Source organism: Notothenia rossii, assembly GCF_949606895.1.
Source record: "Notothenia rossii genome assembly, chromosome: 8".
NCBI classification, from domain to species: Eukaryota; Metazoa; Chordata; class Actinopteri; order Perciformes; family Nototheniidae; genus Notothenia; species Notothenia rossii.
The window spans coordinates 38427109-38445817 of NC_136906.1; the positions used below are offsets into that span (position 1 = coordinate 38427109).

An 18709-nucleotide genomic window follows, 5' to 3' on the forward strand; every position below is an offset into this window, starting at 1 on the left:
TAAATTGTCCTTGGGCAGACACACACACCGTTAATATTGGGTATTTTATTGGGGTCGGGATTCCTATGGATGACTGCCTAGGAGAGAGCGCAGAGAAGCGTGTAAGACTGCGACTCTGCCTCCTGGTCTCAACTCCAGTTTGTCATGGATTAAGTCCACAGAGCCCTGAAATGTTTGCCGAAATGAGATTTGCACCTTCCAAAGTAGGATGAATGCCGTCTCTCTTAATCAGACCAGGTTTTCCCCAGAAGGCTGTCCAATTATTCACGAAGCCCACATTGTTTGCTGGGCACCACCAAGACAACCAGCGCTGAAATGATGACATGCGGCTATACATGTCATCATTGATCAGATTGGGGAGGGGACCAGAGAAGATTACGGTGTCCGACATTGTTTTAGCATAACTACACACCGACGCCACATTAAGTTTGGTGCATTCTGATTGGCGTAAACGAACATCATTACCACCGACGTGAATAACAATCCTACTGTATTTACGTTTATTTTTAGCCAGCAGTTTAAGATGCGCCTCAACGTCGCCCGCTCTGGCCCCCGGAATGCATGTGACTGTGGAGGCATCGGTCTCTAAATTCACGTGTCTCATAATAGAGCTACCAATAACCAGAGTTGGCTTCTCAGCGGGTGTCTCGCTGAGTGGGGAATATCTGTTAGATACGTGAACGGGTTGGTGGGGACCTGCGGGTTTCGCGTTATGCCCCTTCTGAACAGTCACCCATTCTCCCTGCTGCTCGGGAGTTGCCGGGGGACGGCTAAGAGGAGCTACCTTTTGCCGGTCCGCACCGGCTAACATGGGCTTTACTGTAGCTGAGTTATTTTCTAAGATGCGGAGCCGGGCTTCTATGGCTATGATTCCCGCCTCCAACCTAACAACTATACTACATTTAACACATGTATCGGTACCAGTAAAGGAGGTAGGGGAGTAACCAAACATGAGACAGTTAGAGCAGGAAATAGCACCCGAGGGTGGGGAAAGAGCCATGGCTAGCTATCAAGCTAAAGTAGCTACCGTTAGCAAACCCGAAAAGAGTGTAGGCAACTGTGGAGTTACAGTCGCTAAGAGAAGGAGAGTTTGTGAGTGCTTAAGCTGTAGTAACGTGTGATTACAACGTCAGGCAGTTGCCGTGATCAAGAGTTTTAAAACGATCGATTAAGTTAAGATAACAAGCTATCAGCAACAGAACAGGCACACGGGATACCCGGAGATGACAACAACAACCGGAAGTTACAACATGCTTACCGCAATAGTGGTCCGTGTAGAAACCAGCATTGGTAATGAAAATCTCAATCAATCCCTAAAAGGTAAGTTTGTGATTTCAACACTTATTTACTGAAACTAGGCAGATTTTGGCTTTTTTCTCTTTTCTTGTGTTACTAAGATACTTTTAGACACACTTTGATGCATGCAACACTTAACAACTGGTAGAATATGAAATACTTTAGAAGGAATTCGGTTTATTTTAATGGCCAAGGCAGATTTTGGCTTTTTTCTCTTGCCAAGATACTTTTAGAAACACTTTGAGGTATGCAAAACCTTAAAACTAGAAAATTAAGTACATTGTCTGATTAGATCTTTTCTTAAAGACTGTTTCTCTCAAAGTCAAGTTTATTGATTTTAACACTTTTTACAGACACTCGGCAGATTTGTGTGTAATTCTCTCACAAAGGAACAGTAAGATACACTTGTTATGTATGCAAAACCTTAAATATGTTTTTGAAACCAAGATACTTTTGTGATACACTTTTATGTAGGAACATTGTACAACTAGTAGAATGTCATTTACTTTGTAACAAATGTATTTTCTTAAAGACTGTGACTCTAAAAAGGCACGTTTTGTGATGTTAACACTTTTGTAATGACACTAGGCAGATTTTGTTTTTTCTCTTGTAGTTTTTCTCTTACTTGTGGATACAGTTTTACGTCGGTCAACTTTAGAAATGGTAGAAAGTTAAGCACTTTTTCTTAACAGATTTTCTTAAATAATCAAACTCTAAATGGAAAGTTTGTGATTTTTCACTTTTTATGTATGCAAAACCTTAAACATTTTTGAAAATAAAATAATTTGTCTGAATACATTTTCTTTAAAGGCACTTTTTGATTTTAACGCCATTTCAGTGGATCAATCCAGTTTTGTTAACCTCAATGCTTTTTTCTCTTTTCTTGTGTTACTAAGATACTTTTAGACAAACTTTGATGTATGCAACACTTAACAACTAGTAGAATATGAAGTACTTTGTAAGAAATTCATTTTTCTTTTAATGGCCGTTTTTTTTAAAACACTTGTTCAGTTAAACAATGGTTTTTTTTCTGATAACCTTACATATTTTTGTTATTTTCTGCTACCAAGATACTTTTAGATACACTTTGATGTACGAAACACTTAACAAAGGGTATAATATGAAGTACTTTGTAAGAAATGGGGTTTTCTTTAATGGGTGCAAAACTTTAGAACTGGGTAAAATATTCATTAATTTGTAATGAATTGAGTTTCTTTTTTGATTTTCTACATACTATTATACACAATGACTTCTCCATATATATATTTTTTTTTCTGACAAACTATACTTTTGACTTATTCCGTATAATTATGACAAACTATTAATTATGCTAAAATTTGACCTCTTGCTGCCTGGTTGGAAATGATAGATGAAAAAGCTACAAAGCATAAAGAACTTTTTTAAAAACTCTCAATTCTACAGACGACTCCCCCCATTCAAACGCAATAAGTCCCACCCCTCCACTCAGCAAATCATCTCAAACTAAGGACCCCACTAAGACGGCCGTTGAAAACTAGCCATGGATCTGAGAAAAACCAAGTCTCCCCCCGCGAGTTGCAGCCAGGAACAAACTCCTGGACTACCATCATCACCACCATTTTGGGCACCCGAATCTTGGTACTACTGCTGCTGATTTTGCTCCTTGGGCCAAGACGTCTCTGTTTATGGACACAGTGAAATCGGTGTTGGTTGATATTGTGGAGAGGGTGATACATCGGTACAGAGAAGAAATCTGCAACGGATGCCGAGTCAGTCACCCCGGCCAGAGGCAACACGATTGTCTGAATGAAATGCCCGATATTTTCTTCAGAAACAATTACAACGGGTTAATGAAAAGACTCTGGCTCACCGACTTCATTACTGAGATCGATCAGACATCAAAGATGATTGGATCTCAAAAATTGCAGACGCCTCAAGGAGAGACTTGAAAAGATCCATGCCGAGTTGGATGGAAGTTTGTAAACTAGAAGACATTTTGGATATCGTTCGTTCTGGCAGTACTATTCCTGGTCATTGGGAAACGATTGTAAACGAAACATTTAAAGTGGTGCTGGAATCTTCATTTTCCGAAACATTCTGTAACATTACCGAAGAAATTAAACAAACATCAAAAGTGTATCATGTGTATGCTCTGTTTGTAGATGTAATGCATCTTTGTGTCAAAAACAGCATACACATTAATATTTTTACTGAAGTGAAAAAACTCCATCATGATATTTCCAGTAATCTGGGGAATTCTAAGCTGGAGACGGTCCTGGGGATGTTACAATCAGTATAACTATTGATTTTGTGTGTGACAAAAAGAAAAATGTAAATAGGAAATTTTAATTTAAAAAAAGAAGTGTTTTTTACATTTTAAAAACTGTTGTCTTCATTATAGCAAGGGGAGTGTGTCTGATACATGTGTATTACAGTCCTTCACATGCACTGTTGTCTTCATTATAACAAGGGGAGGGTAACAGGGAAGATGTATGATACATGTGTATTGAAACGTGCGTATTATACCCCCACAGAATCACAGAAACACTGAAACACAGAGACACAGAACCACAGAAACACAGACACCCAGAAACACAAAAACACAGAAACCATTGAAACACTGAAACACTGAAAAAACACAGAAAACACTGAAAACACAGAAACACTGAAACAAAGAAACACAAAAACACAAAAACACAGAAACACAGAAAACACAGAAACACAGAAACACAAAAACACAGAAACACAGAAAACACAGAAACACAGAATAACAAAAACACAGAAACACAAAAACACTGAAACACAGAAACACAAAAACACAGACACAAAGAAAACAAAGAAACACAAAAACACAAAAATACAAAAACACTGAAACACTGAAACACCGACACACAGAAAAACAGAAAACACTGAAAACACAAAAACACAAATACACAGAAACACAGAAAACACAGAAACACAGAAACACAAAAACACAAAAACACAGAAACACAGAAAACACAGAAACACAGAAACACAAAAACACAGAAACACAAAACACTGAAACACAGAAAAACAAGAACACAGAAACACAGAAAACACAGAAACACAGAAACACAAAAACACTGAAACACTGAAACACCGGCACACAGAAACACAGAAAACACTGAAAACACAAAAAAACAGGCTTGTGTGCTAGTATGGTTTTTGAATAAACACATCAGTATTTTAAAAAGTCAAATTATATCAGCCTCCCATCGACTTTTTAAAATACTGATGTGTTTATTCAAAAACAATACTAGCACACAAGCCTGTTTTTTTTGTGTTTTCAGTGTTTTCTGTGTTTCTGTGTGTCGGTGTTTCAGTGTTTTTGTGTTTTTGTTTTTCTGTGTTTCTGTGTTTTCTGTGTTTCTGTGTTTTTTTGTTTCTGTGTTTCAGTGTTTTTGTGTTTTTGTGTTTCTGTGTTTTCTGTGTTTCTGTTTTTTGTTGTGTTTTTGTGTTTCTGTGTTTTCTGTGTTTCTGTGTTTTTGTGTTTTTGTGTTTCTGTGTTTCTGTGTTTCCGTGTTTCTGTGGTTCTGTGTCTCTGTGTTTCGGTGTTTCTGTGTGTCGGTGATTCAGTGATCATATCCAAAATATCTTCTAGTTTACAAACTTCAGCCATTCTGTTTACACGGGGGTCACTATTCATTCTGTTTTCAATCGTCCTCATCACCACACTTATTAAAAGGGTATTGACTACATTCTGATCAATATATACAAAGCGTTTGGCATAGTAGTTCCCCATTTTTATTTTTACTTTAAAGAAAAAAAGTCAATGTATCGAAAAATAAAAAAATCCCTCGCTTCAATCAACCGCTGGTTATTCGTCTTCTTCTTCTCCATCCAACTCGGCATGGATCTTTTCAAGTCTCTCCTTGAGGCGTCTGCAATTTTTGAGAATTTTTGCAGAAAAGCTTCTGGATCTGCATACTTTGTCTGAATACAGCAGAACAAAACGTTTTTTTTTAAAACTTCTCTCTTTTGCATACAGCAAATTCTAATATTACCCCAATACAACCTCACATAACTTCATATTGGGCTTCCTTATAGTTGTGTGAAGTAATTAAACAATAAAAAAGACAAGATCATGGGGGCAATAGGATATTTTAAATTAGTATTACCCTCTTCAAAGAGACTTTCTTATAGTTAATAAAGTAATTACACACTAGTTCACAAGCCCCACAACTAAAGAGAACATCCTTAGTTATCACCATTCATATTAAAACCTAAATAAGATATTTTTTAATTAATATGAATATCCTCTTCATAAAAAGAGACTTCCTTGTAGTTAAACTACTGCTACATTAGTTAACCGTCTCACAAAAACGTAAAAAGAAACATCCTTAGCAAGCACAAATCATTTAAAAAACCCTAAATCAAATTTAGAGAGGACAATAACCTTTTTTAGCTGTCTTAGTGAGTGGAAATGACTGTCTTTTTATTTAGTCTGCACGGATTTCTTTTTTTTGTTACCTAACTCCACCCCCACTATCTTCTGGCCTCCTAGCGTGGGACAGGAAGGGGTGGAGAAAGGGGGAGAGGCCGGGGTGTGAGGGGACGGGGGCGAGACAGTCTCACGCACAACTTCAAAGAGAGTGCCTTAATCAACACCTAGATTAACATCAGAGGCTTATACACAAGTTATTGAGCCGTTTCCGCTCTACATCCTGAACTCCTCCCTTCGATGCAATGCACTTCCGTTTTGGCGGACTGGGTTTGTTTTGCTAGCTAGCTCCGTTGTGCCGACAAAGCACTGATATCGCAGAGACAAAGAGGATATAACAATTACAACATGAAGAAAAGTGGTTCGGGAACTACGTGTGCGGTAGTTGGTTGCAATCACTCGAGAAAGCACCTGAACGAGTGGTTAGATAGAGAGTGCTACGACCACAAACCAGCACCCAGCACCCAGCCATGTTGTTCATTAAATACAGATAAACACAACAAATACTGCATGCATTGTATTTTTTAATATTATATATGAATATTTTCATAGTGATGTAATTGTGTGGGCTGCTTTTATATTTTAATTTGTAATACCTGTTAGGATTAAACATGTGATCTTTCTTGTTGAAGCCATTTCTTTAGTTTCCTCTAAACAATTAATTAATTCAGTGTTATTTATGTACAGTATGAGCTTAATATGAATGATGAACTGTGTTAAAAGAAATTGTAGCACTCTAAGGAACATATGAAATGCAATAATGCAATAACAGTGCAATAATGAAATGAAATTACATCAAACTTTATTTTCACTCAAACAGTACAGGCACATATGATATATTGCACAGCATAAAGAGATCATGTAAATTGTGCATTATGTAAACAACAGACAACTGTTGGCTCCTGTGGGCATGACCTAAATAAGGCAGTTTATTTTGGTTTTAAAATGCTGAGATATTTACTGCAGAACTGTAACCTTCCCTCAACAAAATCGTCAACAATTTTCGGGAGCATGTGGGCAAAGTAGAATGTGCGCAGCCTTATGATATGCCCCTGGACAAAGTCTTGGTCGTAGGGTACTTCGATTTCTAGGTGCTCAGTTTTGTTCCAGATCACCAACTTGGAGTGCTGAAGCCCTGTGAAGTGCATCCCAATTTGTACCTGCATATAGTAGCCTTTTGGACCATTGCAGGCAATATGGTAATCTATCCTATTTCCGTTTGCCACAGTTGTGATTTCACAGTTCTTTGTTGCCAAAAATTCTGCAAGTGACTTGTTTCCCAACACAGGTGATTTGATCTCCAACAGAATGTCTTTGTTTATCACTCCATCGGGAGATGCTGCAAGCCACGGATCCTTGTCGCACACCACTAAGCCTTTGGTTTCAATGCTGTTGCCCAGAGTTTCCAAATAGTCCCTTGCAAGTTCCTCCCCCTCCGCTCCTTGACGGGTTGCAGCATTGCCACGGAAGGATGGGTGTAAGTGTTCTGACAAAAACTTGTCGGGCACCGTGGTTGAGCGAATGGGCACCTTTCTAGCTGTGCTCGCTGTGATGCGCACTCTCCGCGCATCATGCCAGACCTGTTCTTTGCTCTGTGCTTTTGTAACCTTCTCGATCTCCTCAAGCCGGGCTGTGGACATGTTAATGTACTTATCATAGAAGGTTCTGCATTTTACACAAGCCAGTGGTATGTGGTGCTCATCATGGGTTAGGAGATGGAGGTGTGGACATGGTGTTGGCTCGGTGATGGAAGAGGTATCAGCATTAAAGCAGAACTGCAGGAGGCTATTCCCAGGGCAATTGAAAAGTTCTGCCATTGGTGAGGCAAGTGTGTTCTTCCTCCACTCTTCATGAGTCCTAAAGAGTGTCACCTCCTGTGCCGGTTCTGGAGTGGTAGAGGATGGCTGTGAAGTTGGTGGCGGCTGGTAAAGATCCTTCCTGTTGTGTCGTTTGAAGCGCACATACTTCATCTTCCTCTGACCAGCATTTCTTTTAGACCCAGCATTCCACTGGTTCTGTCTGTCTGTGCAGGCAAGCCCGGTTTTCCCCTGTCTCACAGCATTTTCTACCTAGAGAGATAGAGTAAAAACAGTGCATAGATATTATAATGGGTTCACTGCAAACATGTCATATGATATAATCAACAAGTCCTCCAACTAATACGACCAAATAGGTCGATTGTTTTCCTCGTTTTCCGACCCATTAATACGACCCAGAGCAGCGTTTTCAATCAACGGGTGCGTCAGCCTGTATACCTTTACGACCCACGGGCGCGTTTTAAATCAACGGGAGGCGGCGTAATGACGTACAACGTCCTCGACAACTTCTGTTAACAACCATCGTTTTTCAGACACGTACACTCTTCAAAAATCACGGCTTTCTGTCGTAGAACAAAACGTGATCCGCCTCTTAAATTTGTGTCGACCACAGACCTTATTTCGAGCTATTTTCCCAAATCCTATGGAGAAATCTCATTGGTTCTGACGCGAGGGAACCGGAAGTGGTCAAATGCTAACTCACCGGGGTTTTGGACTCGTCACTGCATCAGACAACATCCATTTATTTCCCAGACAAGCTCATAAACGTGAGTAGTCAGATATCAAAAGTATATTCATTTTGGGATATGTATTATGTTGTTTTATTTTGTCGTCTAGTACAGTGACTAAGATTACTATGTTTACCTAGGAATAATGATAGCAAAGCTAAATTAGCCAAAAGTAGAATCAGCTAACGTTAACGTGAGCATGGAAGTTATGTGATCCATCGGTTCATGCGGTTGATCCAAATGTTATCAAACGTCACATTCTTTATAACTATATTAAATACTATTTATCTATTAAGTGAAGAGTGACCAGGGGTGTAATACTGCCGGAACACCGCTCCGGCACCTAAAACGGGGATGGTTGTTAGCATCTGGTGCTAGCTAGCTATGATAACGGATAGGCTAAGAGGCTAATGTACCTAATGTAATGTTTACACAGTTAACTTTAGTCTAAGTTATCTCAGTGGGTCTGAAACAGTTTGGTCACCATATATGGAAATACATATTTCCAAGGCACACTTTTATATTATTGTAATGTTCCACAATAGGAGTCGGAAATTCAAGTTCTTAGGTTCAATAGCTCCTTTGGTAGTATACAAATACAGGTTCATAGGTCACAGGTTGCAGGTCGCAGGTTCAACGTCACACAGCACCCTAAAAAAAATCGAATGAATCTAAAACATCGATGAAATCATTACAATTCATACTATTGGACATACAACAAATGCATAAAAAAACAAAACAGTAAATAGTTAAATATGCACAAAGATACATTTAAAAAAAGTATTATTCTTATCATTTTTTTTATTATTGAAATGTATACAGTTAAGTTTCATATGGGTGTTGACAGATGTATCCATAGATTTAGTTAATTTTGCCCTCAAGTGCACAAGATTGATGCATTTAACTTCACGGGGGCCTCCGGACCCCCCTAGAGGACATGAGGTCCACCCCCACTTAAAACATATTCACATGGATAGGATACTAAATACATGTGCACACTTTTTATATAGTAACCTTTGTACCTCAGCAGGAGGGAGTTAGTTTATAAAGGTCCTTCACTGATCACTTAACTATCACGCAGCTGTGTGCAGCATTTACTGTAAGAATCACACATTTATTCAATAATGCAGACTTAATAAATGACCATTCTTTGTGGATTCTGGCTGGAGTGTTAATTGACAGTAGTTACATAAGCTTCAAAACGAGCCACAACTGCGCGTGCACACGTGCAGAACTTATAGAATTAGCAATACACCCCTGCTAATGATGATTTTAGTATTATTTTCTGTGATGATGGAGCATCAACTTTTGGATCAACCAGATATTTACAGATTAGGGTTGTCCATAACAGTCAATTTAAACATGTGACTGACTCTGTATAACATTGTTTTCCTTACTCTTGTGATTTTTGTTCATCCTATCTAAAAGATAAAAAAACATGAGTTCATTGTTTTAACAAGATTTTTCACGATATAATAAAATACATGAATCCTGTAAACATTTGTAGTATAGTATTCTTATTTTTGGTATTCCCTGACATTATCTGTGTTTCTGTTACAGATGCCTACTCAAAAAGTGTGCCAGACATGCAGGCAAAGCATAGGAGTAGCAAGTAAAAAATGCAAACAATGTGGTGCCATCCAACCCTACAAAGAGAAACTCTCCAAGCAAAAAGAAAAGGTTGCACAGGAGTGGAAGGCCACGCAACAGAAAAACCACAGTGTCAACAAAGTGTATCGACACATTTACTGGTAAGCTTTCTTCTCTTGCAGATGTCAGTTATCATAAAAAAGTGTGTAAATAATCCCTGATCTTAATCTTTTTATACAAATTGTTAAATTACTGAATTGATTTATACTTTCCAACAGTCGCCCTCATTTACTTTTTAAAAATAATCCTAATTTCTTAAGTAAGTTTATGTGAGAAGTACAGACTAGTGCACGATTACTGCACTTCATGTAATGTGTTAAGCAAAATTGTTGTCACCGTTGTATTTAAAGCTGTAAAGGCATAACACATTTTTTCGAACTGATGTTAGATAGTGTTTGTACTTGCAAGCACCCAGTTTTAGTAAAACATTATTTCTTAACCAGAAGTAACATAGTTCAGGCCAGTGGTAATTCCTAGAATCAGAGCTTCAATGTACATGTTTTTCTAATTATATCTTACAAAAAAACCTGCATTTTGGTGTTTTATATTTTATTTTGGAACTTCATGGTATGGAAAACACATAATTATGTGACTATGGTTTCCAAAAGTAAAATAAATGAAATATCATATACATTTTTGAATAAATGGTAAAACCAAGAATGTCACAGAATCAAAACCAGCCCATATTAATATAGTGCTTGAAAGACAATCAAGACCTGGAAAGAGTTAGTATTAATAAAGAGGCCCTTAAAAGCACTTTCATTAAGCTTACCAGAGTCTCTGACTTTGAGCCGTGTTCGAACAGTCATTTAAAAATTCCCCTGTAACACCAGCTTTACATCTGAAGTGCTGTTAATGCGGAACTTTGAACCTGAAATGATATAGGTTATAGCTTGCTGACATGTTTCAAAGCTAAATGTAGCTTATTCAGATATCTGAATGTGAGAGTTAAATGGACAAATATTAGGCATGCCAGAAACTGACCATGATCAAAATCGGACAGCCCTGGCGAATATTAATTGATTATTCGCCGCCGAATTGAAACTAAGCCAGGAAAAAAAAGAAATACATAAATAATAATAAAAATATATATAAATAAAATCGAATTTTAAAAATAATTTTCGATTATGGAGACTGTAACGAATATTCGAAAAATAGAATAATCGCTGGCATCCCTAACCCATATAAAAATAACTATGCCCATGTAAAAAAAACTCAAAGTGAACCCGAGCTCGATAAACTTCTTTTTTTTTTACAGTTCTTTTTTAGGGGCTCCCCTAAAAGGGGTCTAAAATCACACCTGGTTAATTGTGGGGTGCCTTCCTCAATGTGCACACGTATCACATCAGTGCATTTTTCACTTATGCAAAATAAATGGAGTTATAATGGCTTTAGGTGTGTGAAAATGTTTAGAACTGTTGTGTACATAATATTTCTTGTTTTTTTGTGTCCATTGTGTTCCAGCTTCACAAATGGAAAATGTTAGATCGGCGTCCCATCCTCCTTCTTGCCAAGAGAGGCACAAATGGTTTTTGCCGATTGCATCTGTCCATGGCAAATCGAGACAGAAGATGGTAACAATGCACTTGTTACCATAAAGAGGATTTACGAAAGCCTAATTAATGGTAAAGTATACAAATCTGCATGCTATATTTCAGCAATTTATCTGTTAACATGTTTTGTAAATTAGTTGCTCAGTTATCTGGTTTTAAATGTAAAAAAATGTGAATCACTGTTTACCAAGTAGTACAAATATGTCGTTATGTCTTGTTTTGTCAGTTAAAGGTCCCATGTCATGCTTTTCTGGTTATTACCCGTCCCCTTGTGTGTTATGAAGGTTTTCCTGCATGTAAACGGTCTGCAGAGTCACAAACCCTCAAAGTACACCCTGTAGCGAGTAAAACTCTAACACAGAAAATACCTGTCTATGCTGCTCTTTTTCAATTTTTTTCTTCCTGAGTATAGTGACGTAACGGGCATAGTGACGTACCGGCTCACACACACACACTCACTCAGCCTTATCTTTTCTCAGCCGAGGCTCCGCAGATCTCCTCACGCACACACGCACACACACTCACAGCCTGGCTGTGAGTGTGTGTGTGTGTGTGTGTGTGTGCGCTCAGGCTGAGTTCCTCGCTGTCTCGCAGACCCCACACAGCAACCAGGAAACAACACCAGTAATCCAGCTCACACTGTCTGCTCCTCGAGCCTCAAAGGGCGGAGCAGCGAGCCCCCCAACGTCCCGCCAACACGGCACCCAGACCCCACGCAGCATTCTCATCTGTTTGTCCTTACTGGTGTCATTTCCTGGTTGCTAACAAACGCCATTGTAACACAGAATCACTGATGTTCCGCTGTTTCATTTTTAGCTGTAATTACTCAGATTATAAATGTATATGGCGGATTATACTTGGTCATTTACTCACCATGCGTCTACTTTTTTTTCTTCTCAATAGTGACTTTGGCAGTTGAACCTGAGGGCCCTTGTACCACACAGGCAGAAATGGCCGCAGACCCAGGATCAGACTTGTCTGTACCTCTTACCACCGAGACTGACACTGAGTTCACTCTCTTCCTCACTCCTGTGTCCTCCGGCCTGACTCCTGCTCTCTCCTCCGGGCTGACTCCTGCTCTCTCCTCCGGGCTGACTCCTGCTCTCTCCTCCGGGCTGACTCCTGCTCTCTCCTCCGGCCTGACTCCTGCTCTCTCCTCCGGGCTGACTCCTGCTCTCTCCTCCGGGCTGACTCCTGCTCTCTCCTCCGGGCTGACTCCTGCTCTCTCCTCCGGCCTGACTCCTGCTCTCTCCTCCGGGCTGACTCCTGCTCTCTCCTCCGGCCTGACTCCTGCTCTCTCCTCCGGGCTGACTCCTGCTCTCTCCTCCGGCCTAACTCCTGCTCTCTCCTCCGGGCTGACTCCTGCTCTCTCCTCCGGCCTGACTCCTGCTCTCTCCTCCGGCCTGACTCCTGCTCTCTCCTCCGGGCTGACTCCTGCTCTCTCCTCAGTGTCTTCCTCACAGAAAAGAAGACCAACGAGGAATAAAGTGGCAATTAATGGTATGTGCGGGTTAATTAGTAATTATCTTATTTACATCGACTGAAACTGTGTTTGATTTTGCACATTGAATTAGTTAAAGAGAGAGAAAACAATCATCGGTACAATTAGAATACACCACCTTTTGTTTTGTTTAAGACTTTGCAGTATCAAAAGTCTCAGTGCCATTTTGAACAGTTTAATTGAGCACAATGTAATGTTAGGCAATGTTTAGGAGGTTATTGCTGAACTTCAACTTATTACCATCTTTTAATTCCTTGCAGAATGTCCCATTCATCAAGGGTCAGACACTTTCCCCTACAAAAAACTACTGAGGGAACGAATGAGGGAGGTTTGTTTAGAAAATATTTTTAAATAAATAAACAATGACAATAATGTTTCCGTGGAACCAAGTCTTATCTTATTGGATTTTTGTATACTTTGTTTAAAAGGAGTGTTTCAGTCTTAAGCATGACTGCTAATGTAAATATTGAAATTACAGTAACAATAATTTATTATTAATTTAAGGTTGAGGTACTTGTGTAATGCTTCATGTCGCATTAATGCATCATGTCCAGCCATTTATTTATATATTACATTTTTTCTTGTAATCCTTTGTAGGTGAATTCCTATTCTTGGCAGTACAAATATTTTTTAAAATAATAATAGTATTCCAAAATATTAAACTGATGGGGAAAATGCTATTGACTATGTTACAGTCCTTCATATGTTTGAGTTAATCGTACCTACTATTATTTCAAATTATCATTTGATTTCACTGGACTTTTTGTATTTACATGTATGACATTTGAAAAAAATGAAGTTTACCTAAAATCTGTGTTTCTTTACTCAGGGCCATACCGAGGTGTTGGTGCAGTGGCAGTCTTGCTCTGGATGGTATGTATCTAATCTGAAGTTTCCTTCAGTGTAGCTGATGGGTCTGGCAGAACAGGGGCCACAAAGTAGTCTTACCAACCAACTTCATCAACCCTGAGATCACTAACTTAAACATTTTGGGTTCCTCAGCAGTAAATTGAATTTAGTTGATCACATGGGGGTGGGGAGCCATGTCATCAATGGCTCTATCAGACGTTTGCGCCATAAAGTAAGACATCCAAGTTCTCTGCCCTTCGTCATTCAGACATCGCGCCCTAGAAACGCTGTCTGATTGTAACACATAAGCAGGGAAGTAGCCTACATTGAAATAGAAATTAAAATATACAATAGAGTTTATCATTGATCAATATCACTAAAGGTTAAATGATTGATATGTGAGGCTGGATGGTATTTGATCTCTTTTGTAATTACTGACTTGTTACATTTGTTCTTAACAATTATACTATAAGTATAGTTAGTAGTAATAAGTAGTATTATTTCTGTGTGCAGTCTTGCAGGCAGTTGTCTAAGTTTAGTGCTGTATGTTTGGGCATTGATAAGACAGCAAATTCAAAGAATTGGTCAAATGAAACATTGACTTTGAAATAAAAAATGTACCTTGTATTATATATGATGTACGTGTTATATATAAATATATACATTATACTGCACTTTCATCATGATATTTTTGAGTGACTTAGTATATCTTCTCATTTGAAATAGCATTGTCAACATACTGTAGAACTACATATTCCAAAAAGTAATACTTTTTGCTGTGTCAGTATTGTCATACTGATATTCTGTACAAACTGTGAAGTCCATTGAGACAAATGTAACATTTGTGATATTGGGCTATATAAATAAACATTGATTGATTGATTGATTGATTGACTGTTTCTGTTTTACAGTGGGGCGAAGTGGAAAAATTCCTGGGAGCCAAAGGAAAACTTTTCCAGTTAAATATGGCTGACTTTTTTTTTTCTATTTTGGAGTAATAAAATACATATAAAAAAACATCTATGTAAGTGTTGTGCCTATTTGTGTTCTTATGTTATCAGTGAGCTGAAGCCAAGACAAATACAAATATGTTTTAAGTGTATCCATACAAACTCATTCTCTAAAACTGTCATGATTGGTCTGTTGTGAATGACACCCATGAGGAAAAAGGTCCTATACATTATATCACATCGGCAGGGCTGTGATGTGATGAGGCCCTCGCGAGCGTCGACGGGGGGGTGGTGTGTAAACCCTGGACACACCAAGCCGATTACAGCTAGTGGAGCCTCGCAGCAGAAACTGTGGCGCGCTCAATTGCGCCGCATTTGCGCATCAGATGAGGCTCCCTCCACAAGATGAGGGCGAGAGGCAGACGCAGTCTGTGTGATCGGCGTGTATGGAGGGGCGGGCCTGCACATCGGCATATCACAGACTGGTGCATACATTGTACAGGCGGCAATTTGAAATGGAACGCAGCCCACACACGGCAGACAAACCCAAACACTTTTGGAACACGCCACCTCCAGACACATTAACATGCACTCCCCTAACTTTCCCCTAATCTGACATTGTATTTCATTCCATAACATATAAATATACTGTTCACCCATGTGAAACACACACACTGAAACCAAAATAATTTACAAACATGTGAAAATCTTTCATATGCGATGGAAACTTCTGAAGCAATGGAAACAGGAGTCAGAGAGACACGAGGAGAGCAGGAACTTTGATGGCAAACTGATGGTTTATTCACAAGACATGTTGTGTGCCACGAATTGACACAAAAGATGCCAAACCAATTCTGAAGATCTCTACCCCAGACCCATATTTAGCTAGTTCTGAGAGAAGAATCAACATTGTGCATAACAAGATAAAACCAACACCTCTATCAGCTGACGCCAATAGGCAGGAACAGGGAGACAAAACACTGAGAGCACAGTAGCCAAGGCTACAGTTGCCTGTGCTCAGTCAGGACAAGACCTGGGGGGTATACCACGAAACTGGTTCAACCTAACCTGGATATGTTTGAGTTAGCCGGTTGGCCTAATCCAAAACATACGCCCTCTCGCTAAACGGCACTACGACACGGGTTATCAAGTGGATCGCTCAAGCCAGCCGTGCCTATCTAGTTAGGTGCGCGTTCACATAAAAGGGGTAGTATTTGGAGCATTCGACCAATCACAAACATGGAGAAGCGTACTGACAGCGCAGCGCGTATACTTCCTGAATGAAAAGTCAACTATATAATTAGACAAATATGAAGACTTTAAACATCCATGACTCAAACACTTTATCCAGGATAAAAGCCGCATAGCTGCACCTGCAAGGTGAACACAGCTGGTAAAAGAAAAAGTGTTTGAATGCGTACATTAACAGGTTTATGATATGCCCCGTCTAAGACACGATCTGACTTTAATTACATTTGACTCGAGTGTTTCGTAATGTGTTGCTTAAAATAATACTTCTGCATACAGTATGTGACACTGTAAGTGTTGCACGGCCAGATACGGCTCAGCTGACTCAGATAAGGAGATATATGATACATTATGATGTGATGCCGCGGACTGTACTGTTACTTTGATCCAGTTACTTATGTTGTGGCAGATATTTAATTAAGCTTTCTTAACGCTAATGTTATAATAGTCAGATTGCTCTGAAGATGGGAGGTGATATTCTATTAATGTTCACATTCACACGTGAACACGTTTGGTTCTATGCAAACTCAGTAATATCCATTGTGATACAGTTATAAGGCCTTCACAAGAGACTGTCAGTGGAGATTAAAGGGGATCAGGAGCTCACGTCTTCTCAGAGTCCTTGGTATCTGGCTTGATGATTGTCTCACATTTCTAAACTTCATGTCAATAACCTGCTTAAAAAGCTGAGGGTTAGCCTAGGTTTCTTCTACAGGAACAAGTCCTGTTTCTCTGCTTGAGGCCAGGAAAAGGCTAGTCACTGTGACCTTTTGACCTGTGCTGGACTATGGTGATTTGATCTATATGAATGCACCTGCCAATTGCCTGGTCAAGTTAGATGCTGCGTATCACAGTGCACTGAGATTTGTGACAAACTGTAAAGCATTAACCCATCACTGTACCCTGTATGCAAGGGCTGGTTTGCTTTCACTAACTGTACGGAGGCTCAGTCACTGGTACATTTTTATATACAAAGCCATGTTAGGGAAACTTCCATCTTATATCTGCTCCCTGATCTCACGGAAAATTGTAAGTGGCTACTGCCTGAGATCGAATGCTGTGGTTTTATTAAATGTGCCAACTGCTAGGACTGTCTTAGGGAAGACAGCTTTTAGATGCGCAGCTCCTCTGTCTTGGAATAGTCTGCAAATTAAATGGAAACTGAGCAATCTGGTGCCACTAAATGTTTTTAAAGCTCGGTTGGATGCTACTCAATCGGAAGCTATTGGTACCTGTTTATGTGGATAGTTATGTAAATGGTGCTGTATGATGTCCTTTTGTTGTTCTGTTTATGTTTTTATGTTTCGTGTGGAACCTACTTGAGCAGGTCTCCCTTGAAAAAGAAATCAATGATCTCAATGGGATACACCTGTATAAATAAAGGTTTGAAATTAAATGAAATGAGAGTCATCATCATCATGTTCTCTCTGCTGCTGCTGCTGCTGCTGGCAGCTGGAAGTGAGTCAACACTTATTATACTGCTGTTTAACAGGATAATCTGTCATATAACTTTTTTTTGTATTTGTACAGGTGTGAAGTGTGAACAGTTGACACAGCCAGCTTCTGTGACTGTGCAGCCAGGTCAACGTCTGACCATCACCTGTCAGGTCTCTTATTCTGTTAGTTAATAATAATAATAAAATTCAATAACATGCTTTAACCACTAGGTGCCCGTTTATCAGCTGTGCACCGTTATGGTGTAAATAAATACTGCCTATCTACCAATTGGATCCAATATAAAAGTCAGCCGAATTACTGTTGATATTGCGAGGAGACATATTGTGTGAAAATAAATCTAAGATGTTGTTAAATGGCTGATATATTTGTGATCCACGTCACGTTTTCAGTTTTGGCGGCAGTTCTTCCTGTTTGTATAGAAGTCTTCTCATCAGGGCTCTATAAATAGATAACTACGGCAGATATGTAATATGTAATGCAGCCGAACCATGTATTACAATGCCGTTATGTGATTAGCTCCAAAGAGAAAAGCAAGCAAACTCGGAATAAAGTATTATTATTTTTTTTTTAAATGTTTTCGGATTTCACATCGCATAAACACCATTTCCCAACGTGCATTGCGGCTAAACCATGAATCACCGAGCTGAGGATCTTGGTTATGGCTAGAAAGGATCCGTCTTGTGTAAAACTCTCGCGAGAGTTCGGCTGAATGTCACGTGGCTGAATGTTTACGTTTGGCAGGCAGCCTTTCAGTTAGGATCGTTAACATCAGTTGGCCACAGCAAATGATGGTGAGAAGCTAAACTATCTATTAATTATGTCAATGACAGGGAGTGTGATCGTTGAAAAGCGGTCTTGCTGGTGTTCAAAGAAGAATGACAACACTGTAGATCACCAACACTATGGTTTATTTTTTATTCACAGGCAAGTCAACGTTGTCGCAGTAAAAGTCCCAAGATAGCTCCTGGTGCAATAAAATGTTCCCTTGCAGTGTTTTACTATTATGTCTGATGTTTCTCTATTAATATTGCTGCTGCATTAATGTGTATGTTGCATCATGTTACTGCTGTAGATGTGTTTCCGAGCCGCTCCGATTACAACGAGAGTTACAACGAGAACGTGACGTCATATTTACAATAGAAGGATCCTTTCTAGCCATAACCGAGGATCTTGCCTACGTCTGTTTCCGGTATTGTTTTTGACGGATGTATTTTGTTA

At 39.3% G+C, this 18709-nt stretch overlaps 1 protein-coding gene across 2 annotated transcripts; it reads left to right on the forward strand.

Moving 5' to 3' along the window:
- The first annotated feature begins 8259 nt into the window (after positions 1 to 8259).
- LOC307015200 (uncharacterized protein) lies at positions 8260 to 14856 on the forward strand. 2 transcript variants are annotated; one of them, XM_079643676.1, is made up of 7 exons: positions 8260 to 8321; positions 9843 to 10033; positions 11397 to 11557; positions 12389 to 12985; positions 13247 to 13314; positions 13816 to 13859; positions 14747 to 14856. In XM_079643676.1, exons 3-7 carry the CDS (start codon positions 11458 to 11460, stop codon positions 14796 to 14798), a joined length of 861 nt encoding a protein of 286 aa, XP_079499802.1. In that variant the 5' UTR covers positions 8260 to 8321; positions 9843 to 10033; positions 11397 to 11457; the 3' UTR covers positions 14799 to 14856. The 2 variants fall into 2 exon arrangements, with proteins under 2 accessions (XP_079499802.1, XP_079499803.1); XM_079643677.1 differs by lacking the exons at positions 8260 to 8321; positions 13247 to 13314 and having other exon boundaries at positions 8346 to 10033.
- Positions 14857 to 18709: the final 3853 nt, after the last annotated feature.

Excerpts from the sequence above, each read along its gene's own strand:
- LOC307015200 (XM_079643676.1), top strand. The coding sequence starts at position 11,458 with ATGGTTTTTGCCGATTGCATCTGTCCATGGCAAATCGAGACAGAAGAT. Across the intron at positions 12,986-13,246 it reads GAATAAAGTGGCAATTAATG|AATGTCCCATTCATCAAGGG; the intron begins GTATGTGCGGGT and ends AATTCCTTGCAG. Across the intron at positions 13,315-13,815 it reads TGAGGGAACGAATGAGGGAG|GGCCATACCGAGGTGTTGGT; the intron begins GTTTGTTTAGAA and ends TTCTTTACTCAG.